At 42.5% G+C, this 27,668-nt stretch overlaps 1 protein-coding gene across 2 annotated transcripts; it reads right to left on the bottom strand.

The window, feature by feature from the left end:
* Nucleotides 1-12,515: 12,515 nt before the first annotated feature.
* Nucleotides 12,516-17,683, bottom strand: LOC117449968 (calnexin-like). Of its 2 annotated transcripts, none has more exons than XM_034087906.2 (5): nucleotides 17,530-17,683; nucleotides 16,052-16,171; nucleotides 14,630-14,732; nucleotides 14,434-14,532; nucleotides 12,516-12,695 (listed from the first exon to the last, which is right to left on the bottom strand). In XM_034087906.2, the coding sequence occupies exons 1-4, from the start codon at nucleotides 17,596-17,598 to the stop codon at nucleotides 14,438-14,440; spliced, it is 387 nt and encodes a 128-aa protein (XP_033943797.1). In that variant the 5' UTR covers nucleotides 17,599-17,683; the 3' UTR covers nucleotides 12,516-12,695; nucleotides 14,434-14,437. The 2 variants fall into 2 exon arrangements, with proteins under 2 accessions (XP_033943797.1, XP_033943798.1); XM_034087907.2 differs by having other exon boundaries at nucleotides 14,459-14,532; nucleotides 17,530-17,679.
* Nucleotides 17,684-27,668: the final 9,985 nt, after the last annotated feature.

The following is a 27,668-nucleotide window of genomic DNA, read 5'->3' as shown; positions in this document are numbered from 1 at the left end:
CTTCCCTTCCCGATTGATATCCTACAAAAAACCTGGGCCTAATCGCCAAAACAACATTTCATTCATTTGTGATGAACTGTCATCATTATGTTTCATTGATATAATGTGACCGATAATAAATATGTATTCCATACATCATGTCTCTCCTGATTGAACATCTATTCTTCAAAGCAAACAAAAGAGAAACTGCAGGAATGTGAACACGACAACTCTCTTACTTTCTCCTCTGCCTGGTTCCCCTCCCTTCATCACAATCACACACACACACACATGCCTGGAGAGAACACATACTGCAGCGTGTGCATGAATGTGAGTGTGTACGTTGTCACCTTCAGCTGTAAAATGTGGTCAAACGTCACTTACGGGCTGGAGAAAGAGAGACAGAAAGAGAGGGAGGCAGTGACAGAGAGGGAGAGAGGGAAAGGAGGGCAGAATAAGCGCTACAGGTTCATGGCGTGCGTGTGCGTGCGTGAGGGAGTGTGTGTTAAATGAGTTCTGGGAGTTGTCGTCTCTTTACGATAGCTGTAACTGGCCCGAGGACAGCTGTTATTACACTTTACAACAGGGAAATGGTGTGTGTGTGTGTGTGTGTGAGAAACATTATGGTCATGTACTTGTGTCCTTGAGTGAGTTCAATGATAAGAAAGACATTTGGACATGGGCTCATTTTTTTTAAAACAAGCCATTTAAGAACATTATACTAAATCACTTTAATTCACCAAGTCTGGATATACAAACAACTTTTTTGAGTGTGTGTTTGTGATTCGAAGCTAAGGAGTGGCTCATGGGAGAGAGGCAAGTCACCTATGGGGGAGGTGTCTTCCAATAGGTGTGTGTGTGTGTGTCTGTGAGTGTGTGTGTCCATTGTTAAATGATAAATCGCTGAGCAGGAAATGAGTCGAACCGGTTCCTTACTCACATTCATGTTACAGAGCACTGCCACACACACACACACACACACACACACACACACACACACACACACACACACACACACACACACACACACACACACACACACACACACACACACACACACACACACACACACACACACACACACACACACACACACACACACACACACACACACACACACACACACACACACACACACACACACACACACACACACACACACACACACACACACACACACACACACAATTGTTAAATGTGTCTCTTTTCTTTGTTTCCCTATCTCTGTCTGCACATATTGAGGTCAATAGACAAATAAAAGGGCTAGTGTGAGGCTTAATGGCCAGAATCAGGAGCAAAGGGTTGCTGGTTTAAATCCCTGCACATACACAGTAGACACACGTAGACACACACAATAACCACACACAATAACCAGTGGCTATTCTTTCCGTTTTTGAGTACAGAGCATTTGTCAGGGCTGTTGAGTGAACACCATGAATTCTGGGTCACTGAAACCCTGTTAGCCTTTCTGTATGAAACACTTTCAGGCCCTGGATGTCAGAGCAGAAACCAGCAGGACTTGTTCCGGTTGACAAAAGAAGAAAATGATTGTCCAAGCTCAGAATTGTAAGAACATTTTTGATACATCCATTAAAAACAACACAGAGGGTTATTTTCCTGACCGACTCAACTGCTAGGTTCTACATTTTGTCAGTAAAATGTCAACAATAAATGTCCAAGGTGATGTCTTTAAGGCTGCGTCCACACGAGGACGAATTTGGTCGTTTGCGTTACTGTTTAGTGTCATATAGACCGTTCGGCCACACGAGGACGACCGAATATGGCACTAAACGACTGAGGAAACGATAACGGGTCCCAAGGTGGATAGAACGGCATACGCAACTCTCTGGGGGGTCAAACGGCTCCGTGTGTGCGCCCTATCCGAACATTTTCAGATCACTGATAGTGATTGCGCAATAGCCCCGCCTCTCCCGCTCACCTCCGCTTACCCCGCGCCATTGCTGAAGTGTTTCGCCACCAACAACAACAACAATGGTGGATCGCAGAGTTGCTATCGTGCTCCGGACGCTATTGACCATGCTGCAGTTGTTTGTGCAACATCTACAGCAATAATGATGAGGCAATAGCCCCGCCTCTGCCCACCTCTGCTGCTCACCCCCACGTCAAAGTAAACTGCACCCTGAATTCAGATTATTTATCTTTCTCTCGCGAGTGAAGTCTAATCTGACAGGACGGAGACACGCAGCTCTGCTCACCTGCAGCTCCTCCCGCTGCAGCAAAACACACACTTCAAGTCAGATCATCGCCCTTAGCTATTTTAATTACCTCTCAAACTCCCTAAACTAGTTATAAATATGTTTATTTTTTACTGTCGGCCGGGTCACTCATTACTGGATCAGATGCTGCATGAGACAGACACTGGCGCTGTCCGAAGAGAGGGAGGAAAAAGAGAGGCTCCGTGTATTTTATTATTATATTATGTAGAGTCGTTATTCATTTGTTTTAAAGCTCAATAAATAACAAAGAAGACCTTTGACCGGCACTTTTATAATTTTGTCCGTAAGATTTCAACTTTAATACACGCTGACTGGCGAAAAACTCTGCCCGGTTCCCTCGGCCCCCACCGCGGAGAATAAACAGAAGGGCAACCATGACAACCATGCTTCTTTTGTGGAGGAAGTTACAGCGCCACGTACAGGCTCCTGCATATGTACTGCAGCTTCTCCAGCGGTTGGAGCTAAACGGAGCGGTCTCGTGTGGACAGACACTATCCGGATAATTATTGCGTGTGGACGGAAGCTTGTTTGCGATTGCGTTTGCGTTAATCCTATGCGTTTAGCCGTTTTCGTCCTCGTGTGGCTGCAGCCTTAGTATTCTACAAATGTTTAAATCAAAGTTAACCCTAGCAGTCAGTTAGTTCAGTTTTAAGGTTTCAGTCACTTGTCCCAAGTTTCTGCCTGACAGATACATGATCTTATTGCAGTTTCCTTTGCTTCTGCTTGAGCAACATTCAGGATATTTTAATCTGTTCAAGAACAGCCATCAGGAAGAGGGCGATTTTTTTATATATGTAATCACATTTGGTTAGTCATTATTAAAGCTCAACGATTTGGGATAAGTTGTACCCCGCCCTACCCTACACCCCTTCTCCCCCCCCCTCAGTCTCTCAGTCTCTCTGTCTCTGCTGCAGTAAGCTCCAGACAGATCGAGCGGTACATGACAAAACAGCCTAATTAAGAGCATGGTGCACCTTTGAATTCCCACACGTTGAAACCCTCTCCAGAACTGTGACAGAACATGTTGGGCAGCGAGGAAAGAAGAAAAACATTTTTCAATTTGCATCATCCATCTTTGTCTTCAAAGTGCTTGGCTTTTACTCCTGCCTGGAAAGCCTTGCAAAAGAGTATGTAACAAAAAGGCCATTAAAATGTTTCTATGGCACATACATGCAGTCAACACAGAATGACAACATGCAACGCCTAAGGAGCAACACAACTTTTCATTTACATGTTGAAGATCATTTAGCCATGGATCAAACAATGGCAAATTGTTGGTCATGCACACTAAGAATACTAGTTCTTTTTTGCTTTAAGATGAAGATATACTGCTTTTTGTAGGCCGCTTCAGCTAAAAGAAATGCAGCTTCTAGTACTGCAGTTAAATAATTGTTCTAAAGAATAGCTGCTCACCTTGAGACTTGATACTATACATCCTTGTCTTTGCTACTGAAATCAGTTCTAGGCATATTGATATGATTGATTAATAAGTCGATCAAAAGAAAATTAATATCCAATAATCTAAATATGTTTTTCTCCTCTGGATCTTTAACAGACAGATGCACTTGATATTTTATTTATTTTAAGGATCATGTTTTGGTTTTATTCAGAAATATTGGAAGCAAATTCTTGAATTTGCTTGATGTGACACGTCCCATCTGGAGCTGTTCTTCTGGGGCTATTTGACATCACTTTACTAAGCAGTTAGCTTAATTTTTAATGTTACGCGGAAAATGTGTGTGAATGCTGTAAACTGTGTACATTTGTTGCTGAATTTAGCTGAAAAAGCTGAATATTTTATTAGTTGAATGGTCTCTGTAGCTGCTTTTAGCTACAGAAACAAAGTAAGTGTGTTGCTGAACTTAGCGGATAAATGCAGAAAAGTGAAATGATTTTAATCAAAATTGTTACAGCTCAAATGCATTGCAATGAAAACTTGAGAATGAAATGCAGGGGGTCCGCAGGGTCTTAAAAAGTATTAAAAGTTGATAAATCAATTTAGCGAAAATTAAGGCTATTAAAAAGTATTAAACGACATTTTCCAAGGTATCACATTTTGTAGCTTGTTTTTAATAAGTATCTAAATGGTCCAAAGAGGTTGTGTTCTACAGTCTGCCTGAATGTAATCATGGCGTAGGTGTGTAGTGTGATTCTGTGTAGTTTATTTATGGCATCCCGTTGGATTTGACGTCATCTGAACAGGACGTTGCACGCTCACTGCTTGATAGCGCGAAGGTCCGTTTACGCCGGTTGTTAAACAACATCGTTATGGGGAAATGCAAGTTTGCGTCCAAATGGTTTGAAGAAAAGGAGGAAGGACAATCAATACTGTGTATAGTCAATGTGAGGTAAAGTGTGTCGCCAAGGTAACCGGTTAAAACTCGAAGTGGCGACTAGGTATTAAAATGTATGAAAATGGTCTTTAAAAAGGTCTTAAAAGGTCTTACATTTGACTTCAGGATTCCTGCATATACCCTGGAAATGTTAAACTGGAAAAATAGTGAAGAAGCTTAATATTTAAATAAAAGTTTAAAAAACGGTATAAACAACTAAATGTATAGCCTCAATGTCCTGAAATAGCTGAATAATGTAATAGTTGAATGGTTTCTGTAGCAGAAAGTAGGCTGAAGGAGTTAGATATTCAATGTAATGTAACAGGCCGGGGCAGATAAAGGGAAAAGTGGTAGTGAAGCAGTCACGACAGAGGCAGTGTTCCAATCAAAAAAGAGGCTTTATTGCTGTTCAACTAAAAAATACCTTTTACGATAGAAAGGCTAACGTAGCCGGGCCGCTAACCGACTTGCCAGCTTACAACTATTTCCTCAGTCTGGGAGTCTCCTGCTCCCTCCATGTGCCACACACAACTGAGCAACTCTAGGTGCTTTTGTCTCCCTTGAGGGAGTGATTAGCACCAGGTGTGAGGTCTCCCCACCTGCTCCCAATACTGTTAATTGGCAGCGGGTGGAGCTACCTATTGGGAATGTAGGTGTCTCCCACTACTCTGCCTCTCAGTCCCTTATACACCCCCCCCCCTTCAGTTCTGGCCGAGGAGAGGTGACCATGGTCCACAGGGCATCTCTACGGGACAGAGCATCTGCATTCCCATGCTTAGCTCCGGCTCTGTGGATGATAGAGAAGTTAAACTCTTGTAGTGAGACAAACCACCTTCCTACTTTAGCATTTGTGTCTTTTTTATTTGCCATCCAGATCAGTGGGGCATGATCAGTTACCAGAGTGAAGTGTCGTCCCAAGAGGTAATACCGGAGGCGCTCAAGCGCCCATTTTATTGCTAGGCCTTCTTTCTCCACAGTAGCATACCCTTGTTCCCTTGTGTTCAGCTTCCGGCTGATGTACATGACTGGGTGTTCCTCACCGTGAACCTCCTGGGATAGTACTGCTCCTATGCCCACCTCTGACGCATCCGTCTGCACAATCATCCCCCGGCTGAAGTCTGGGGTCACCAACACCGGCCGTGCGCAGAGAGCCCTCTTAAGTCCCTCAAAGGCGTGTTCAGCCTCTCCTGTCCACTTGACCATTAGCGGCTGTGAGTCTCTGGTCAGGTCTGTAAGGGGAGAGGCTATTGTGGAGAAGTTTGGGATGAAACGGCAATAGTAGGACGTCAGACCCAAGAAGGTTTTCACCTGTTTCTTTGTTGACGGCCGTGGCCAGTCCTGGATCGCCTGAACCTTCCTTTCTTGTGGTCTAACGTTGCCCCGCCCAATGGTGAAGCCCAGATACTCGGCTTCCTCAAATCCAAGCTTGCATTTTCTTGGATTGGCTGTCAAGCCCGCCCTTCGGAGAGATTCCAGCACTGCTGCAAGCCTTATGAGATGGCTATCCCATGAGTCACTGTGGATCACAACGTCATCCAAATAGGCAGCTGCATACTCACGATGTGGCCTCAGAACCTTGTCCATCAGTCTCTGGAATGTGGCTGGTGCTCCATGAAGCCCGAAGGGAAGCACAGTATATTGGTACAGCCCTGTGGGGGTGGCGAAGGCTGTCTTCTCTCTTGAGGCTGCTTCAAGTGGGACCTGCCAATACCCTTTCGTCAAGTCCAGAGTGCTGATATATCTGGCTTCCCCAAGCCGGTCAATCAGCTCATCTATCCTGGGCATAGGATACGCATCAAACTTGGAGATTTCATTCAATTTTCTGAAATCATTACAGAACCTGTTGGTTTTGTCAGGCTTAGGAACCAGAATGACAGGGCTGGTCCACTCACTGTGAGATTCTTCAATCACCCCCATAGCCAGCATTTTCTGCACTTCTTGCTCAATGGCCGCCCGTCTTGCCTCCGGCACCCGGTAGGGCCGCATCTTTACCTTTTGGCCAGGCTCTGTGTGGATTTGATGTTCCACCATCGTTGTGCATCCAGGTCGTAGTGAGAACACGTCCAAAGTCTGCTGAACCAGTTCCTTGGTTTGTTGTAACTGAGCTTTGGACAGCCCTGGACCGTATTCCACTTCGGCCACCTCCTGGTCGGGAGAAGAGGGGGACACAACCGGGGAACCACAACACAGCAGTGCCTCTCGGGCGTACCATTTCTTTAACAGGTTAACATGGTATATTTGGGATGGTTTGCGACGGCCAGGTTGACGTACCTTGTAGTTGACTGGTCCCACCTTCTCTACCACTTCATAGGGACCTTGCCACGATGCCAGGAATCTGTGTTCCGTGGTGGGGACCAGGAGAAGCACTTTATCCCCGGGCAGGAACTCACGCGGTTGGGCACCTCTGTTATACACTTTCCTCTGGGCTTCTTGGGCTTGAGCCATGTGCTCTCTGACCATGGGCCAAACATCTTTCATATGCGTCTGCATCGTCTCTACATGCTCAATCAGGCTCCGATGGGGACTTGGTTGCTCCTCCCAGGCTTCCTTCGCGATGTCGAGAAGTCCTCTGGGCTGTCGGCCGTACAGCAGCTCGAAGGGGGAGAAACCGGTTGAAGCCTGTGGAACTTCCCTGATTGAAAACAGGACATAGGGCAGAAGCTGGTCCCAGTTACGACCATCCTTGTCAACAACCTTCTTTAACATGGATTTCAATGTCTTGTTAAAGCGTTCTACCAATCCGTCTGTCTGAGGATGGTAGACAGATGTACGAAGCTGCTTTACCTTGAAGAGCCTGCAGAGATCCTTCATTATCTTGGACATGAAGGGAGTGCCTTGGTCTGTTAGTATCTCTTTAGGAATCCCAACTCGGCTGAATAGGTGAAGCAGCTCCCGTGCAATCACTCTCGTTGTCATGTTCCTCAAGGGAATGGCCTCCGGGTACCTGGTTGCATAGTCAAGGATCACAAGAATATACTGATGTCCCCTGGCAGACTTCACCAGCGGTCCCACTAAGTCCATGGCAATGCGAGAAAACGGTACATCGATTATCGGTAGAGGTATTAGGGGATTTTTAAAGTGTGGCTTGGGACTCATCTTTTGACATTCAACACAGGTGCGACAATAATCCTCTATAGCTCTTACCACCCCTGGCCAGTGGAACCGGCTCCCAATCCGCTGCCTTGTCTTCTCAACCCCTAGGTGGGCCCCCAGGACATGGCTGTGAGCCAGATGCAACACTGTGGACACATATTGTTTTGGGACAACCAACAAGTCTCTTCGCTGACCTTCAACCTCTTTGTCATAGTATAACAGATTATTTTTGATGAGGAAATGAGGACATGTAAGCTCACCTACTCCTGGAACAGGTTTTCCCTCTATTTCCGTAACATTGCTGCGTGCATGCAGCAGATTGGGGTCTTCCATCTGGGCGGTCCCGAACTGACCCTTCAAACTTGGAATCAATGCGACTTCACCCTCCTCATTCCCTGTGCTTAGGTCTCCAGGGAAAGCAACAAAAGGGTTATCATTTGCCTCGTCTGCACTGGAAGATTGGTTGCCTCTCTGCTCCTCCGGCACAGCATACACAACTTTGGGGAACTGCTGAGGAGACGTACCCGGGGTGGCAATTTGTCCTTTCTCTCGCTTTCCTTTGGCACGCCTGGGATTTTTGGGCCTCCCCTCCTTCTGGTGCCGCAGGCGCTTGTATAGTGGGCAGTCTCGCCCCACCGAGACTGGGACTGGTAGGGAAGGAACCACCCCCACTTTCAGCTCACAGCTGCCTTTAACTGTGGTAAGGTGGATGAGGCAAGTGGGGTATAATTTAGTGTCCCCATGGACACAGGAGACGGCCACAGTCTCTTCAGATGGCAAATGGTCGAGGAGGTGGGGTTGAATGAGGGACACCACACTTCCTGAGTCCACTAGCGCCTCTGCATCTTTTCCATTTACCTTGACTGGTATCATTTGAGCCAGGGAGCTTTCCTGTACCCAGCAAGAGTCAAGAAGGTGGCAAGGCCTTGCACCAGATGAGTGGGCGGTCGGCATTAGCTCATCCTTTCCTGAGCAATCCCGGGCAATGTGGCCTATCTCCCCACACTGGTAGCAACGCGGTTGGCCCTCTGGCAGGTAGGACTGTCGTCACCTTACCTCTTCGGGTTCCCATCGCGGTTCTCGTGCCCGTCTAGTCCGTGATGCTTCCCCACTGGCTTTCCGGCCCCACTCGGTGTCTGGTCGTGTGGACTTAAGCAGGTCCGCTGTGACCATGTGGCTCTCCACTACGTCAACCAACTCATCCAGACTGGATTCTGCTGGCTTGACATTTTCTTGGTCTCATAGGGCAGAGACCGAATATATTTGTCCATCATTATCCTCTCTAAAACACTCAACTTTTCGGGGTCGCAGGTCAGCCAGGCTCTGGTTACCCGGCCTAGGTCATACATCTGGGCCCTGGCTGACAACTCTGGCTTGTATTTCCAGTCATGGAACCGCTGGGCTCTAGCTGCTAAGCTGTAGCCATACCTCGCCAGGATTTCCCTCTTCAAGACGACGTAGACCTTTGCCTGGTCAGGAGGGAGGTCGAAGTAAGCTTGCTGTGCCGGGCCCAGGAGGAATGGTCCAACCAGATCAGCCCAGGAATCCCTTGGCCAGCCCTCTCTTTCAGCAGTGCGCTCAAAGGCTGTTAAGTAGGCCTCTATCTCATCACTCTCCGTCATTTTGGGGATGAATCGACCTGGGTTAGGCTGTACGGTTGCTTCCCTCTGGGTAGGAGAGGCTGCTGTTAGGCATTTTTGGACCTCCACATGGAGAAGCGCATTCTGTTTCTGCTGCTCCTGTATCATCTGCCGTTGCAGAGTCTGCTGCTCAGTAGAAATACGCACCAACTCCCTTAGTACATCCTCCATCTTGAAACCGAAATACACTAACTGCAACACCACCACTAGAGTCCTTATGCCCGCATTCTCCACCAGTGTAACAGGCCGGGGCAGATAAAGGGAAAAGTGGTAGTGAAGCAGTCACGACAGAGGCAGTGTTCCAATCAAAAAAGAGGCTTTATTGCTGTTCAACTAAAAAATACCTTTTACGATAGAAAGGCTAACGTAGCCGGGCCGCTAACCGACTTGCCAGCTTACAACTATTTCCTCAGTCTGGGAGTCTCCTGCTCCCTCCATGTGCCACACACAACTGAGCAACTCTAGGTGCTTTTGTCTCCCTTGAGGGAGTGATTAGCACCAGGTGTGAGGTCTCCCCACCTGCTCCCAATACTGTTAATTGGCAGCGGGTGGAGCCACCTATTGGGAATGTAGGTGTATCCCATTACTCTGCCTCTCAGTCCCTTACAGTAAGTAGTAGTGAATGAATGTGTATTAAGAAGAGAAAAGAAAGTAAAAACGCTTTGAAAAGCAGCAGAATATTTTAACTGCAAACGTTTTGAACTAAAACCAAACGTCACCAATAATGTATAACATATGTGGAACATGTTGAAGTCAGTATGAAGTCTCCATCAGAGAGAAAATAATAGGCTGAGAGAGTTTGTTATACTCCAGTCTGTGTGTTTGTGTTTGAGGTGATGACATTATCAAACACCTGTGTGTGTGCAAGCCCAGAGATCAAAGGTTACCATGGTGACGAGGTTATCAAACACCTGTGTACATGAGCCCAGAGATCAAAGGTTTCTATGGAGATGTGCTGTGAAAGGAGAGCCTTTCCATTCTTCTGAATGAGGAATAAACCTCTTACATTTCTAACTTTTGTTGAAAACTGTAGCAGCTATCGGTAATATTTCAAAGCGTGGAGCATGTCAGGACCCTGGCGAGCGTCTGAGTCTGCTTTTTGTGTACTTTCGGGTCAATAATGTGGCATTTTTGGCAGATTTACTAAAGGTGTGCGGCTGCTGCTCTGAGGAAAGATCAGGCTGAATTTACAATGGGCCTTAACCAATTCAACCAATACATTTAAAAAAGGCCTTATATTGTATGTTCTGTTCTTTCAGTTTTGTAATAGATTATCAGGTTTAAAAGAGCTGGTAGCAATCAGCATATACATGAGATGATTTATATGTCTGCCTTAAAAACATTTTTCTAAAACACAATATTTGATTCGATACTCATTAATGTTGAAATATACTCAATGTAGTGGAATTGAGATTTTTATTTTTATTTGCACAAATAAATAAAACAATTAAAGTATTCAAACAGATTGTGATTGTGAAATATAGAAATACAGAAAATACATATAACAACTCTAAGCAAAAGACACTGCAGCAAAACCAATATAATCTGTGCTGTATCTGCAGTATTGTTTAATTTAATGTTCTGACATTTTTCCTTTTGAGGGGGGCCAGGCTGTTGAGGGAGGAGAGTAGGGTGGAATTAAGGTGGTTGAGTTGTTCATCGGGGGGTGAGCTGAGGTTCGAGTCCAGGGGGAGAGTAGAGGATAGCAGGTCTTATCTAAAGCCAGTTGAGTAGCACTTGAAATGTTTTGGCTCTATGAAACCTGATGTCCTTATATGATTTGTTTTCAAGTTTGTATCTTCCTGGTAGAATGCACTTATTGTAAGTCGCTTTGGATAAAAGCGTCAGCTAAATGCAATGCAATGTAATGTAATGAGACAGAGCTCTGTGCGGTGAGGGGAAAATTAAGGGGCTTTCTGTTTAGGGTCTGGATCCTTATTTGAAAGCTTCGGATTGGTCTATCTGGGGGGTTTCACATATCTATATTATGTTTTAGGATTGTGCTCGTATTTTTTTACATTTTTTTTTAATGTGGGAGAAAACCAGTGTACCTGGAGAAAACCCAACTTCAGCAGAGGAAAACATTTTTTTTACAATCCATTAGATGACATGATATGATATTTCTTTTCAATTACTTTCTACATTAGGTGTTTTGGTTTCAATATGACTGATTTTGATAGAGCAAAGGGGATTATTTCTTAAAACGTCTGAAAAAGGAAACCACTCTCTTTCTCATTCGCTGAAAAACATTTAGCCTCTTTGGTAATCCTGTGCACGTTTTGTCGACATCGCCCTGATCAGTAGGTGTGATGGCGGCTGCAGCACCATCGTTGGAATTAGGTGTGGACTTGTTGTGTGTCGTGTCAATATTGGACTTCTCTAGATTTGAATTGGGTTGCTCTTTCTGTGAGCTTTTCCTACAAGATGTAATAGGAGGATCTTGACAGAAACCATCTGGCCGTGCGTCTGCATTACAGGATATGTCCATGTCTTTCTCTCCACCACTCGATTCAGTTTCGTGATTGTTGACAGGAACATCCGATGCATCAGAATGGTCCAGTCTGCAGATGGTCATCCACCTAACAGCATCTGCAACATAAGGGCTGCAGTCCAGGTCCTCTTCCAGGTGATCCATTGTTACAAAGCTGTGAGTCAGGGCTTGCTCGGGTGTGATTCGCGAGTTAGCATCCAGGTCAAGTAACCGTTTAAGCAGTTGTACAAAGACCATCCTGTCTTTCAACTGAACTCTGCCCCTTTCCTCTGCGCAATCCTCAATTGCTTTATCCAAACTTGAATACTGATCAAGCCGGCAGGACTCGGAATGTATTCAGATGACATAAATATGAGGACATCATCAACACAAATCCAACTGATTTTTAAATGTATCTTTTACAATAAAACAACAACAATATATTCCTGTTGTCCAATCCAATATTCTTCTGCTTGTCATGCCTCCAATCCTGCCACTGAGACAGAGTGCCACGGCTCCTTACTACGAATGCATTGACACACTCACTGTCCTGCTTACAATACAAAAAACAATCAGTGTTTAAATAACACCTTATTTTAAATATATACTGAAAATAAAGGTTATTCTCTTAAAATCATCAGCTTGATCAAATCACTTTTGGTTTCTTCTTTACATTGCAGAATAAGTTTAAGAGCTTATTCTCGATTTTGAGCAATATGAGTAATAATAATACAAATAATACATTATACATTGTATATTTATTTCATATGTAAAAACATTTACAAGTGGACTGACATGACATTATCTTCTCAAGAAAATAATAATACAATTACTCCTAGGACATATTTTTCACAAATTTCAATATGACTTGACAAAGATGTGATTGCCGAGCCTCCTCTTATGTAGCGGTGGTGCTTTCCTCAGATTGCACTTATCAATGATCCTACACAATGCACACAAACATATGAAATTAGATTTTGTTAGCAGCAACAAGAGTGTGCATTGTAAATGACCGGTTAAAACAATTGAGGCATTCACTGACATATTTTGTATTGTGGAATACAATTTTAAAACGTTATGTTCAGGCAACATCATCACTTGTTTATGTTTAAAGAAAAGATAATGGTTTTGGGAATTATAAGTCGGTAATAAAAGTTGGTTTATTGCATATGATTTTGATTTTTAAAACTAATTGTATTTGCATTTGTTTTAACTATACACCAGGCTTGGATTTTCGTCATTTTAGTGGCAAGGCCATTTGGCCTTTGGTGTCACAAATATTTTCAGGGCACAAAGGCCGTTGAGGGAAACATTTGGATTTGGAGCTTACAAATAAATAACTTTCTGATAAGAAAAACACACAAATGACATGGAAAACATTATATGATCATATAGGCCTACAGTATGCCTCCAGTATGCCTCCTTAGTATTACCATATATAAAATGAAATACTCTACTTTGAATAATTAGTGTTTGGTATTTTTTCCATCTACTACTTCTCCCATTCACAAATCCAAAATCAAATCAAAAAATCTAAAATTCTATAATATGTAACAAATCAAATCAAGTTTTATTTATATAGCACATTTATAAACGATTTCTGGTCGAGCCAAAGTGCTGTACATATAATAAAAATAGCCTACAGTAGAGACACTTTACAGCAAATACAACAGCACAGATTGTTCAGAATATCAGTATGAGAAAAACGACACCCTTAGACCCTCAACAAATATATTCAATTTCAGATAAACTCTGCATATACATCATTCACATGTGATAGCAGGAGACCATCCTCCTCTCTCCATTCCCCCACCGCAGGACCCACACTCATTGCATATGAAAAAGGGCAACATCACATTTGACATCAGTACATTTGATTTTGATTTGATTTGATTTGATATACTTTATTAATCCCCGTGGGGAAATTGTTTCTCTGCATTTGACCCATCCTAGTGTTTGGAGCAGTGGGCAGCCATTTTGAACAGCGCCCGGGGAGCAGTGTAGGGAACGGTGCCTTGCTCAGGGACACCTCGGTAGCACATAACACTCTCACTTCAATAGAGTGGTGCAGAAACAAGTCCTCACATAACCTTTTATAGCCTCCGTTCCCTGGTCTCGATGTCAACCGTTTTTGAAAATGTTTATGGTGAAATAAGGTCTATGCTTAACACAAGCTTGAGAGATCTTCCAATTGTGTTCCCCGACATGAAATACATCAGTAAATACTCCACTTGTGAATGTCAGAAGCATCTATGTGTCAGAAAAACGGCGGTTGCTTACAAGTGACATGAGACCGCCTTTAGCTTAGCAGTGGTTATGTGTTGCCATGCCAACGTCATGTAGTTTGTTTATAGCCTTAGCTTTTTACTTCTGGTGATTGCATTTAAGCTTAAGTGGTGTTGATATGTAGAGATTATGCTAAACAAAACGTGTGTATCATGAAAGTACGGAGCCCCTAAAGGGAAAAAAAAAAGTCGGGATAATACTTTTTTCTTTTTTTGGTTGAGAAAGTTACCGGTGCGCCATGGAGGAAATGGAGCACACGGGAGACAACCATTTCATTGCAGACTGTTATGTTTACGTTGGGAAATTACAGTGCATACATTATTTGAGATATCTTTGAAATAGGCTTCTGCACCTTTACAAATAACATTAAAAATTACTTTTTCACTCATTATCACCTTCTTATTGTCTGTTGAATCTCACCTTTAGGTCTAGGTCACCCTTCCTCGTGTTACCATGAGTATCTCTCCTTCTTCCTCTAGCTCTGTCAGCCGTTCCTACACAGAGAGCAGAAGACATTACTACTAAAACTTCCCCCTCCTGGAGTAGAAATACCTCTGTGGTACTTGAAATAATCCAATAATAAGACATTACCTTTGATATCCACTGCGTCTGTCTGCTTTGAGAACTCAGGGTCATCTGGTTGAGTGTCATCAGACTTCTTATAGTAGTACTCTTGATCTGGTGGTCCAAATCTCTACATGCAAACAAAAACATGATGTAGCTTCTTATACAGTAAAGTAGCTGCACTTTTTCTCTCGAGGACCAAATCACACTCAAACACATTATACACTTATTTTGCAGGACGTTCATCATGTTGTCACTCCAAAATCTTCACATACGTACGCTTGGTCACAACCCTTTGTTGTTAATTCTTAAAGCACTGGGTACCTCTTTAGTGCCGTATTTCAACGTTATTTTTCAATATGTGGTTGATGATTTGTTAGTAAACTTAGGTTAGGTTCACAAAAGGTAGCAAACACACATTTTAAGCAATACAGCTACTTAAATTCAATTACAAATATTTAGGTTACATACGTAGCATTAGTTCACTTACGTGTCTTTCTTAAAATGAGGGTCACAGGGGAAGGGAACAAGGACCCAAATGCAGAGTAAAGAGAGGCGGTTATCAAAGAATAAACGAAAAGACAGCTTTATTAAAAAACTGGAGGAGTAGGCAGACTCAAACAAAAGGAAAAGTGGCAACCAAAAAGAGGAACAAACAGGGAAGACTTGGAGGACCCAGGAGTGAAGACGAGGGACATTCTGAATAAAACAGACAAGAAACAAAGAACCAAACGGAGGACACAATGAAGACGAACTGACAGAGAACACTTGGGAAGATAAATACACCCAAGACTAATCACCAAGACAAGACATCGAAAACACAAGCGGAAGCAGGTGAACAATAATTGGACAATCAAACAGGAGGGAAAACACAGACAGGAAGTAAAACAAGACACAATTCAAAAGGACAAAATACATTTCAAAATAAAACAGGAAACCAAAACTAAGATCCTGATGATTATTCAAAATGAACTGTCCTGTGGTTTGTTTGACCCTTCAATCACTCGGACCTGATGTACAAAAATGACCAAACACATTTTTCGGATAACCCTTTTTACTGTCCGGTATGTACCTTCTGTCTTTATTTATGTTAAGTATAAATGATGGCTGGTAATGCCTCGAAGGGAAGTTTTATGAGATTGTCAGTCCTAGCATTTCAATTGGCATGTACCATAACGGAGTCACAGAGAAACTGACGTCATATTATGCAAGAAGCAGCAAAACTCAAAAGGTTCCATTATTTGACAAGTATCAACTCAAAGGAACCATTACTTTAAAAAGAGTCGGACTCGTCATAATTACATTTCTGTAACACTCCTCGAGGTTGCCCTTACACGTCCAAAATAGATGCTAAAGGGGTACTTGAAGCATCATAATCTGACACATTCAGTATTGGACAATTAGGCACACAAATCTACACACACATGTGAATAAAAAAGTGTATTTTACCTTGTCAGGCCACATGAAGCTGACGAAGAGAACGGCTGGAAGTCCAACAGTGAAGACATACACCCCCCAGAGCCAGGGACGCTGGTGGGTGGCCAATAGGAGGCTCTCTATGATACCTGGCTGGAGTGCACATATAAAGATACTGTGTGTAATAATATAAGCAGAGTACAGTAATAGACCCTTTCAAAGTTATATACATGAACCATCTAAATGTGTCCCAATGTATTTCCTGTTATAGTTGTGAGTGACATCAGCTCACAGGAAGTAGCTATGGACCCAAACTGTTGCCTAGCAATCCAAGGCCCTGTGTCCACATAGCATCTACTGTATATATTCTCAGCGTCAAATCAACTACTTACATATATTTTTTAAATGTTTTTTCACCATGAAGACCAACCGGACGATTCTGGCTCTCAAATTGATTTGTTTTTATAGTTTCCCTCGAAAGATATTGCCAAAAAATAAGCTTCTATCTCTTCTAATTTTTACAGTGACCTCACCAGTGTTTCTCTGAAAAGTTGAAATATTTTTTAACTTGAAGCGCGGAAATATTTTCTTCTCGAGGTGGCCGCATGGGATAGCATGTACTCAATCCTTATTGGTAACAATTGCAAAAAGATGCTGGCCCTCAGAAAAGGCTATGTGGACACAGGCCATCATTTATAAAATACAAATGTTTTACAAGTCAAAGATGAAGAGGAAAGGTTTATATTAAAAGATAACAAGGAAATACATGATAACAGGAAGGAGAAAAAAACATGTGGCCTAGTGGAAACCATCCAAGCTACAGGTACAGGAAACATGCTTTCTGTAGCAGCACTTTCCTCTGTAAAGCACTTTTATATCCGAGCACCAGGTGGGGTAAACGCCACAAACAGGTGTTTGCTTGGGGCATGATGTTTGACACGACTCATGCTTGCAGTGTAATATCTGGAAACAGGCAGCATTAAACTACTCTACTTTTTTTTTTCGAGTAAGTATGTGGAAACAGAAATTGAAGTGTTAATTGAAGAAAACCTTTCAGTGGATTATGGAGGAATTCCATCATTTAACTCACCTTTCTTCTAAATGTAATGGCAGACTTTGACATTGTTTATTTTTCAAGAGTCTCCAAAAGATAGTCAAAGTAGTAAGCAATAGTACAAATTAAATGGGTACTGCACTAAAGTAGTTGGAATTAGCAAGCTTACCATAACCGTACGGAAGGCTTCGGAAGCACAAAAAAGCAAGTATGAAAACATATTCTGGGGATCCATTTTTAAAGTAAGATCTACATTTTTTTGTCTGTGTTTATGACTTAAGAACAGGTGACACAAAAGTTTTGTGAGGATAAAAGTTCACTGAGAGAAAAATTATTTAAAAAAAACGTTGCGGTTTTTATGTTTTTTATATATATTTTTTTAGAGAGAACACTACTCTCTTTGTGACATTCATCAAAAGACTGAATTCAATTAAAAAAGATATCCAATTAAACGTACCTGTGCTGCAGCAAACACAGGTGTCACACTGGCTGCCAGCATCAGACCCAACACAACGCTGATCCCCATGTCTGAAACACACACCTACATGCACACACATTCATACACAAAGATATACACACATATACATCCAATATACATCGAACAAAAGAAACACAGGATCCTAATGAAGGGCAAAAAAACTGATTACCATTGTGTTCTATCTCTCCTGATCTAATTTACAAAGATCAGACTGGGACAGATAAAGGGCAAACACAGAGGAAAAATTATCAACACACACCCCTGAAAAAGGGAAATGAAAACTAGATGCTAGGGATAGGGAAATAAACATGCACAAGGGGGATCAGAGTGGGACTTCAGACTGCATACTTTGCACGAGAGGCGTTTCCTGCAGTCTTTACTCATGTGCCCAATACACAAGCATCCAAAACACACACCATGTTCCCTCAAGAAAGCGATTTTCTCACTATGAGCCTTTCTTTCCAGTTGAAAACACAGATCCAGTGTATGTCCACCTCCACAAAACAGGCAAACACTTGTATCTAGTGAGCCTCTCTCCTTCATTCTTATTCCAGGTTCCACTTTATTGGCTGTCGTAATAGTAGTAGCAAAGCTGCTTCCCCTCATCCTTGAACGAGGTTCAAATTTAGCTTTCCTCACATCTTTGTTGGCTGCTGGTGGAGTATCCTGTATATCTCCAAACAGTGGATCACTCACAATATCCACCTGTCTTTCAATGAAGTTAACAATATCAGTGAATGTAGCTCTCCGGCCCTGCCTTTTCTGTAAGTCATAGGCCAGGGTTCTCCATTTGTCCCTATATTTGTAGGGCAACTTTTTTATGATGGCTAGCATATTGCTAGGCATGTTCAACTCACACATGTATTCCAACTCTTCCATGACATTGCAGCATCCTCTCAGAAAGAGACCGTAAGCTTGCAGAGCTCGCACATCTTCTACTCTTATTGGCTGCCATGAAAGAGCCTTTTCCATGTAAGCTGAAACTATTTTCTGTGCATTACCAAAATGCTCCTGTAGCAAAGCCTTTGCTTTGGCATATCCTCTGTCATGGGCCATATGCTGACAGCTTCTGACAAGCTCCAAAGGTTGCCCCCTGGTGTACTGTTCGAGAAAATACAGGCGGTCTTTAGGATTGTGAGTCTTCTCCTCAATGCTGTGCTCAAAAGCTCTTATGAATGCTTGGTATTGAAATGGAGAGCCATCAAAAATCTGAATTTCTCTTTTAGGCAGAAAAGAAAGAGACTGTTGCTGAACCAACATGGATGTTATTTCATTTTGTCTTTCTAAGACATTAAGTAATGGGTTCTGAGCACTGCTGCTTGGAGCCAGTGCTGCTGGGTGATTGCTTTGGTGCTGTAACTGTGGATGTGATTGTGTTGAACTTTGATGTATATTGGCCTCTGAGATTCTTGGCTACTTCATGTTCTCTGTGCGAAAACTGTGCATCAGACTGGCCACCTGGAGGCCTGTTTGTGTCAGGCACAAATGTTTTTGCTCCAGCACTGAGTGTGGCTTCCTTTCGTCCCCTTTCCAAATAAGAATTCATGCCATTGGGACTCACAGATGCGTTACTTGCAGCACGAGACCTTCCAGAGCGTCTTAGCACATTCATTTTAGCCCTTGATGCGGCTATTTCCACTTCCATTTCCAGTTCCTCCCTCTGTTTCCTGAGCTCTTCCTTCTTTTTCCTGAGCTCTTCCTCTTGTTCATCCAATGCATGCTTGTCTTTTAGTAACATTTGTCGTGCCATGAGAGCGGCCATGTCAGCCTCAGCTTTGATGCATGATGATGTAGCTGAAACACTGGACCTGGTTCCAGCAGAGCTCCTGGTGCAAGACACAATGCTTCCTATGTTTGAAACACTGTCGCTTGGTTTTATTTCCTCTTGTGCTTCGGAAGTTTCAACATTTTTCCCAGAGTGTTTTGAAACATGAGACATACTTTGCTGGTGTTTATCAGATATCTCATTTGAGGGCACATGTGCAATGGTGCTGCTCGGTTGTCTCCCAGTTTCAGAAAGCCATTGCTTGACATCGTCGATAAATCCATTATTGCATTTCAGTGTCTTGGCAAACCATACATTTTGTTTTTCCTGTTCGTCTGCAGGAAGAAGAGGAATTACAGACTTGTGTAACAGGGTGGTTTCATTAACCAGTTGAATTAAATGCTCAAGTTGAGTTTGTATTTGTGAAGTGTTGTCATCCCTTTGCATGAGATCCTTCATTGTTTTAATCACACTTTTCATTTTGTGAACCTTTGATTGACGTTCCTTTTGAAGCTTTTCCATTTTATTTGCCAAAGCCTTGGCTGTGAGTATCGACTCTCTCTTTTGTTCATCCATTTTTGCCACATTGACATCTGAATTTGCTCCACTTATTGACATATTCTTTTAACGTTTTAATGAATGCACCAACACAAGCTCCAATCCACTCAGCCGAACGCTCAATATATCACAGCTGCCGATAATAAGCAACCTCTAGCGGCACAAACCAACACACGCAAGCAACAAGTCAGTCCCCAATGGACACGCAGCAGTAACTTATTCACACTGTGTTCTAACAAACATTTACACAGCATGAATGGAGAAGTTACATACCGCTCGCTCTTGATGCTGTGTGGATTGTCCGTCAGTCCTTCTTTATCCTCCCGGCAGTACGCTGAAGTTTCCTTAAGCCACTCTCCAATACAGCGGCGAACACAGCACACAATGTTTCCTTTTAATTCCACAGCGTCCAGATCGATCCTAGGAATCTCCGTATATATCTTCGTTTTCCGTAGATCCACGCTGTGGTACAAGCTTTTTTGTTGACTTAATATTGCGGCAGTAATCTTAAACCAAGTGCCGCGAGGGACTAAACAAGAGAAAAAACACTGTGGACGCGCAAAAACTCAGTCTTTCCAACACAGTATGCGTTTGACCTTTTATTTGCTTTCCAAAAATGCAATATTCCATATGAATGTACATATCTCCTTGTATGTGCCTGCGTGAGTGCGTGCGGTCAACAAAAATTGTCCTTCTCTAGCTCACTCCCCCATCTATTGCCCGCTGCACAGGTAAAAGCAACTGGATATAAGCACAAACGTCACCACCCCAATGCAATGACACGCCCACCACCTATAGTGACTCAAAAAACATGTATCTTAACAAACACAGAAATGGCTTCATATGTGGCTCCTACAGAGGATACACAAGAAAAAGATCTAAAAGCAAAGAAATCAACATCCTTGAAATGTGCTCTGTTACCTGTTACCTGCTATCGTCGCTGCGTGCTGTGGTGCAGTCCTGCTGTGGTGCTGTGGTGCTGTGGTGCTGCGGTGCAGTCCTGCTGTGGTGCTGTGGTGCTGTGGTGCTGCGGTGCTGTGGTGCAGTCCTGCTGTGGTGCTGTGGTGCTGCGGTAGGGTCCTGCTGCGTAATGCGTAATGGAGCCGGAGCAGGCGTAGTTTATACTACGCAGGATCATATCTTTGGAACCCATTGACACCTTTTCTTTACCGTTAGAGCCAATAGAATCGAGTGACAGTTAGTAAGTCCCGCTAAACACTTACGTCAAGTAAAGAGAAGTTTGCGTAAACAGCACGTATGACAGCATTAGCTCAGGACTGCGAAACTTTCAACCCAGTCTCACGGCATTTCGTGTACACCAACACGATTTTTAATCTATTGATTCGTGTTCACCATCACGATTTTCCCCTTTTTTTCGTGTTGCACAGCACGCTTTTAAAAGCAATGTATTTCTACTGGTAACGTGTTTCGTGCCTTCAGGCTGCAGCACGTCTTTTTCTCCGGTCGGGTCGTGGAAGACCGGAAGCTGTGTGGTTCATAAAAACATGTTCTTACTCAATATCAAGCCACAATTATTGCTTTTATTTTAAATCGTATAATTTCGGACTTCTGTTGCCGTCTGTGAGGAAAATAAATGGGGCTCAGAGCCTCAGGATACTGAAATCTGTATTTTTAAATATTTTTTCCTTCTAATTTGCTATTCTTTTCAAAATAACACACTGTTATTTACTCACCAATAACACACAATTATCCTTGCTTTTATTTATTGGTTTAATTCCATAATATCGGGCTTTTTTGGCGTCCGTCAGGAACTGAATTTCAAAATAAATATAACCGGAAACAGCGATTACCCAAGATCCTCAGCTATGGTTTTAAGCTCGCTGATTGGATGTGTTAGCCGCAATGCATGCTGGGATCTGGTGTTTATATTATATGAAATCCGGAAAACATTTTAAAAGTATAAAATAATACTTAATTCCGAGTGCTTTCGCTTTTCTCTTTGAAAGTCATCACATAACGGCATTGTAATACACGGTTCGGCTGCATTACATATTACAGATCTGCCGTAGTTCTTTATTTAGAGAGCCCTATGAGAAGACCTTTGGAATAACTGGAAGAAATGGCGCCGAAACTGAATACTTGACGTGGATCATAAATATATCAACAATTAAACAACATCTTCAATTTCTCTTCACACAATACGTCTCCTTGCAGTATCAACACTAATTCGGCTGACTTTTACATTTGATCTAATTCATAGATAGGTTATATTTACACCATAACGGTGCACAGCTGATTGAAAAGGACTGTAGTTTTCAAAGATATTACTGATTTTCTTTGAATGTAAGAATGTAAATACTGAGTCTGAAATAGTATAGCAATATGCTGTAAAATGATGTGAAAGCATGCATAAAACTATACATCTTCAGATGTTGTACATACACACTAATAATACAAAGTTATTATGTCTGTGTGTACCTTGTGTGCACCTCCTAGTGGTTAAAGCACGTTATTGAATTATTGTTTTTATGTGTTATATTTGATATATTAAGAGTACCTACTTTCATAGGGGGAAAGTATAAATATAGAAATATAGAATATAAAAAATCAAGAAGATACTATAAGTGATCTCTACAATAAAACAGTTTAGTGCAGGATGTACACAGATATTAATAGGAGGAGGTGCAAAACAGAAAAACGGATTAACCTTTATTTAAACATTAAATATTAAATATTAAGCCTGACAAAGTAATTCACGTCTAATATATTGCTTTCCTGCAATGTTAACTATGTTGAAGCACTTATTTTAACTGATATTATACACATTAATTATACTCTTATGTATGTAGATAGAATAAGAAATGTGCAGAATATGACAGTTTAATGGTGGAGGTACACACATATTGATAGATGTCTTGTAATGCGCTGTTGAGGAACCTGTGACCCAAGTTTTTCATTCATTGCATAACTACACCGTAGTTGTGTATGATATGTCAATAAACCTTAGAAAATCTTGAAAGGGATGTGCAAAATAGCCATAATATACAGTCTTTATTAACTATTAGTAGAGAATAACGAGTAATGAATATACTTTATTACTTGTTTCCATTAATGTCAATTGCAGATACATGTTTAGTCTTCTCAAGCACCAACTATCAAATATCTCTCCTGATTGTTGGCACTTGACAATCACCTTACCTGAATTTTACTCAGGTGTAACTAAAGTCTGATTTAAGGGTTGTTTATATTTCACATAATTAATCGGAATCTGCAAAGTAACTCAAATAAATGCAGTGGAGTAAAAATACCAGGTTAACCTCTGAATTGTAGTGGAGTAGAATTACAAAGTAGCAATGAGCTGTCATGTGGGTATATATTAATGCTGCGCATTATGGACACAAGCGATTTTCACCCATGTATTAATTATATGTTTTACATTTGATAACACCAATGTGTTTAATACTGGCAACTTCTAATTGTGGGGAAAACGAAAACGTTCAGTAGAGACGTCCCATAGAACATTTTGCGAAACACAATAGCCAGCATGTGTAGTTCTGGGGGGGCGTTCGATTCCAGTTTTGGATAGTCTGCCGTGGTTTCGTTCCATTTCACACAGCTGTTTGACGCTCTGCGTAACCTTACGGGGACTGTAGTCCTAAACGATAGCTGGGGATTATGGGTAGTGTAGTGTCTTCGGCCATCCTAAACTCAGAAATGTTGACAATCGCACTGATGCTCGAAATGTCCCTTATAGGCCTACGTCTGTTTCCGGTTATTTTTATTTTGAAATTCAGTTCCTGACGGACACCAAAAAAGCCCGATATTATGGAATTAAACCAATAAATAAAAGCAAGGATAATTGTGTGTTATTGGTGAGTAAATAACAGTGTGTTATTTTGAAAAGAATAGCAAATTAGAAGGAAAAAATATTTAAAAATACAGATTTCAGTATCCTGAGGCTCTGAGCCCCATTTATTTTCCTCACAGACGGCAACAGAAGTCCGAAATTATACGATTTAAAATAAAAGCAATAATTGTGGCTTGATATTGAGTAAGAACATGTTTTTATGAACCACACAGCTTCCGGTCTTCCACGACCCGACCGGAGAAAAAGACGTGCTGCAGCCTGCAGGCACGAAACACGTTACCAGTAGAAATACATTGCTTTTAAAAGCGTGCTGTGCAACACGAAAAAAAGGGGCAAATCGTGATGGTGAACACGAATCAATAGATTAAAAATCGTGTTAGTGAACACGAAATGCCGTGAGACTGGGTTGAAACTTTATACCAACTCTGCTGTCATGAATGTAATGATAGATTATCAGGAACAATTCTAAAGTGACTAAGAGACATTGGATTAACTTTAAGCAGCGTTTTTATTCCCTTGAACACGAGCTTTGATCACAAAACAGCAACGGTAAGACAAAATTATTGTTATGGTTTTGAAAACTATTGTTTTTGTTCTTCTCTGTTCTGGCTGCTAGCTCAGTAAGTTTGTGTCCTACAGTGATAATACTTATAACCAAATAATCTGTGGAGTATCAGCTTTCAGGTGAGATGTAGTTTGTGCAGAAAATATTAAGTTTTAAAGATCGTTTTTGTTAGTTAGCACCGGAAGTAGCATCTGCCCGTTTTAGCTAAGGGCTAATGCTAACGCTTCTTGTGAGACTTGTGTTTTGTTTCTGTAAAAATGGTTCGTATTGTCAGTTAGCTGAGATTCTTCTCGTTAATCTGGTATAACACATTAATAGTTTTTAAATATTAAGATGCCCTGAGACACAGTGTCGTGAAAAAAAAAACCAGGGTCCCCGTCGGCGGTGACCTTCGTGCTTAACAGGTTAAGGGAGGGTCAGGGTCAGGGTTGGTCATAAACGTCAAGGGGCAAAAAGGTTAGATATCTAGGAGTAAAGGAGAATTATTCCCTAACAAATAGTGTTTGTATTTTAAGAGAATAAAAGAAAAAAAAACATTTGGCTCAAAAAGATTCTTTAAACACAGCTTTTAGTGATTCTTATTTTTTATTTTGTGATTAAAAACAGATCATTCCTTTAACTGATACAAATTGGTGCACCTTTTCTCCTCCATAATGCATGCTGTGAGAAATGTCTTTAAATATTTCAATTATGGACGTATTAGCTAGCACAGACATCAGAATATGTGCTTTATTAAAACACATTTCAGGTCACACTTGTTACAACCCAGCTCCTGGGCTGCAACATAAAGCGGGGAGGCGAGACGAGGGGTATGAATAACAAAGACGTTTATTTGTAAATAAACAAAGTTGGAGACGCGGCACCAGCAACAGATACCCGAGGCTGGCCCGGAGTGAGTGCCCCGAGGAGTGAGAGAGAGACGTATCCGGCTGGGCTTTCTTCTTGTAGACCTTTTCACCCAGGTGCAGCTCATCAGGTTAACGTCGGCCCCACAGCACCGGATCCTGTATACGGAGAGAGAGACCACGGAGCGCCTAGTGGTGTGGAGGGGTCGTCACACACTGGAGAGACAAAAGCAGCAGCCAAGAAATAGACGGCATTTTCAGAATACCCGGTGGGAGCGCTGTGGCGAGAGTCTGTGAATTTACTCGACTTCATCCCGTAAGAAGTCTCAGCATAGTCTTAAAGGCATCTTAAAAACATTTTAAATTACTTTATGTTGTTCATTTCCCTTTTCTTCTGCGTATAATTCACACGCTAACCATAACTTATTTAAGGGTCATTCCAGAATTGGAGGACATTTCATGTCCCCCATATAAAACATCAAATAATCCATGTCCAAAAAGCTAAAACATGCACTTGTTGTGTTAAACATACTTGTCTTGAGACAAAATGTATATAAAATTGTAGAAAAAGTGGTTTAAAAATATTATTTAAATGATCAAATAGCTCTCGAACTCTAAGATGGCATTTTTCTCTTGTCCCAGCTTCTTGGTGGCCAACTTGCATGTCAAATATAACATTTAAAATAGGGATTTTATTTATTTTTTGGTATTATTCTATTGATATATGTCTCTTGTAATGGTCAAATCAATTTGTTAAATCATAAACATATTTTAAATAACAGTAATTTTGCACAGAAGGTGTGTCCCTCAACATGCGCTCAACCCTGTTACCCAAACCTTTTTAGATTGGCAGAGGAAGTGAACAAACTGTAAATCAAATGACACACAGGAAGTGACATCAGCAAGCCATGTGCTAGTGCCATGGGTAGACCAAAGGTAAGTCCTCTCTTTTATTTTTCATATTTTTACAATCTTTTCAGTCTAAAAAGAGTGTGGCACTCTGACCCACTCAGCCCTGTTACTGATATTATCAGAATAAAGCATATTAATTTCAAAGTTATCTTTCTTGCATTAGATATCCAAGTTTGTCCTTGCCTTGAAAGTAGCATTACATGCTACATCTAGCATTAATTCCTGAGGTTAAAGCTAACATTAGCATTGATTTTCAACCCTGTTACATAATTAGAGTAACAGCGTTGCATTACAGTAACAGGGTTGCATTTCCTTCTGTTCACTCGATAATCTACTGTAACATCCATCCATCCATCTTCTCCCGCTTATCCGTGGTCGGGTCGCGGGGGTAGCAGTTCCAGCAGAGAGCCCCAAACTTTCTTTTCCCTGGCGACATCAACCAGCTCTGACTGGGGGATCCCAAGGCGCTCCCAGGCCAGCGAAGAGATATAATCCCTCCACCTGGTCCTAGGTCTACCCCTTGGTCTCTTCCCAGCTGGACGTGCCTGGAACACCTCCCTAGGGAGGCGCCCAGGTGGCATCCTAACTAGGTGCCCGAACCACCTCAACTGGCTTCTTTCGACGCGAAGGAGGAGCGGCTCAACTCCGAGTCCCTCCCTGATGACCGAACTTCTCACCTTATCCCTAAGGGAGACACCAGCCACCCGGCGGAGGAAACCCATCTCGGCCGCTTGTATCCGCGATCTCGTTCTTTCGGTCATGACCCATCCTTCATGACCATAGGTGAGGGTAGGAACGAAAATGGCCCGGTAGACAGAGAGCTTTGCCTTCTGGCTCAGCTCCCTTTTCATCACAACGGTGCGGTAAAGCGACTGCAGTACCGCTCCCGCTGCTCCGATTCTCCGGCCCATCTCACGCTCCATTGTTCCCTCACTCGAGAACAAGACCCCGAGATACTTGAACTCCTTCACTTGGGGTAAGGACTCATTCCCTACTTGGAGTGGACAGTCCATCGGTTTCCTGCTGAGAACCATGGCCTCAGATTTGGAGGTGCTGATCCTCATCCCAGCCGCTTCACACTCGGTTGCGAACCGATCCAGTGAGTGCTGAAGGTCGCAGACCGATGAAGCCATCAGAACCACATGCAATCCTTAGTCCACCGAACTGCAGACCCCCCTCCCCTACGACTACATCCATGTATATTACAAACAGGATTGGTGACAAAGCGCAGCCCTGGCGGAGGCCAACCCTCACCGGAAATGGGTCCGACTTACTGCCGAGGACCCGGACACAGCTCTCGCTTTGGGAGTACAGAGATTGGATGGCCCTGAGTAGAGACCCCCTCACCCCATACTCCCGCAGCACCTCCCACAGTAACTCCCTGGGAACTCGGTCATACGCCTTCTCCAAGTCTACAAAACACATGTAGACCGGATAAGCGTACTCCCAAGCCCCCTCCAGGATCCTTGCGAGAGTAAAAAGCTGATCCGTCGTTCCACGACCAGGACGGAATCCGCATTGTTCCTCTTCAATCTGAGGTTCGACAATCGGCCTGACCCTCCTTTCGAGCACCTTGGAGTAAACTTTCCCGGGGAGGCTGAGTAGTGTGATGCCTCTGTAATTGGCACACACCCTCTGATCCCC

This window comes from Pseudochaenichthys georgianus, chromosome 7 (genome assembly GCF_902827115.2).
Source record: "Pseudochaenichthys georgianus chromosome 7, fPseGeo1.2, whole genome shotgun sequence".
Classification (NCBI taxonomy): Eukaryota; Metazoa; Chordata; class Actinopteri; order Perciformes; family Channichthyidae; genus Pseudochaenichthys; species Pseudochaenichthys georgianus.
The sequence above is the reverse complement of the archived record's forward strand: the minus strand, read 5'-3'. Positions and strand labels throughout refer to the sequence as shown.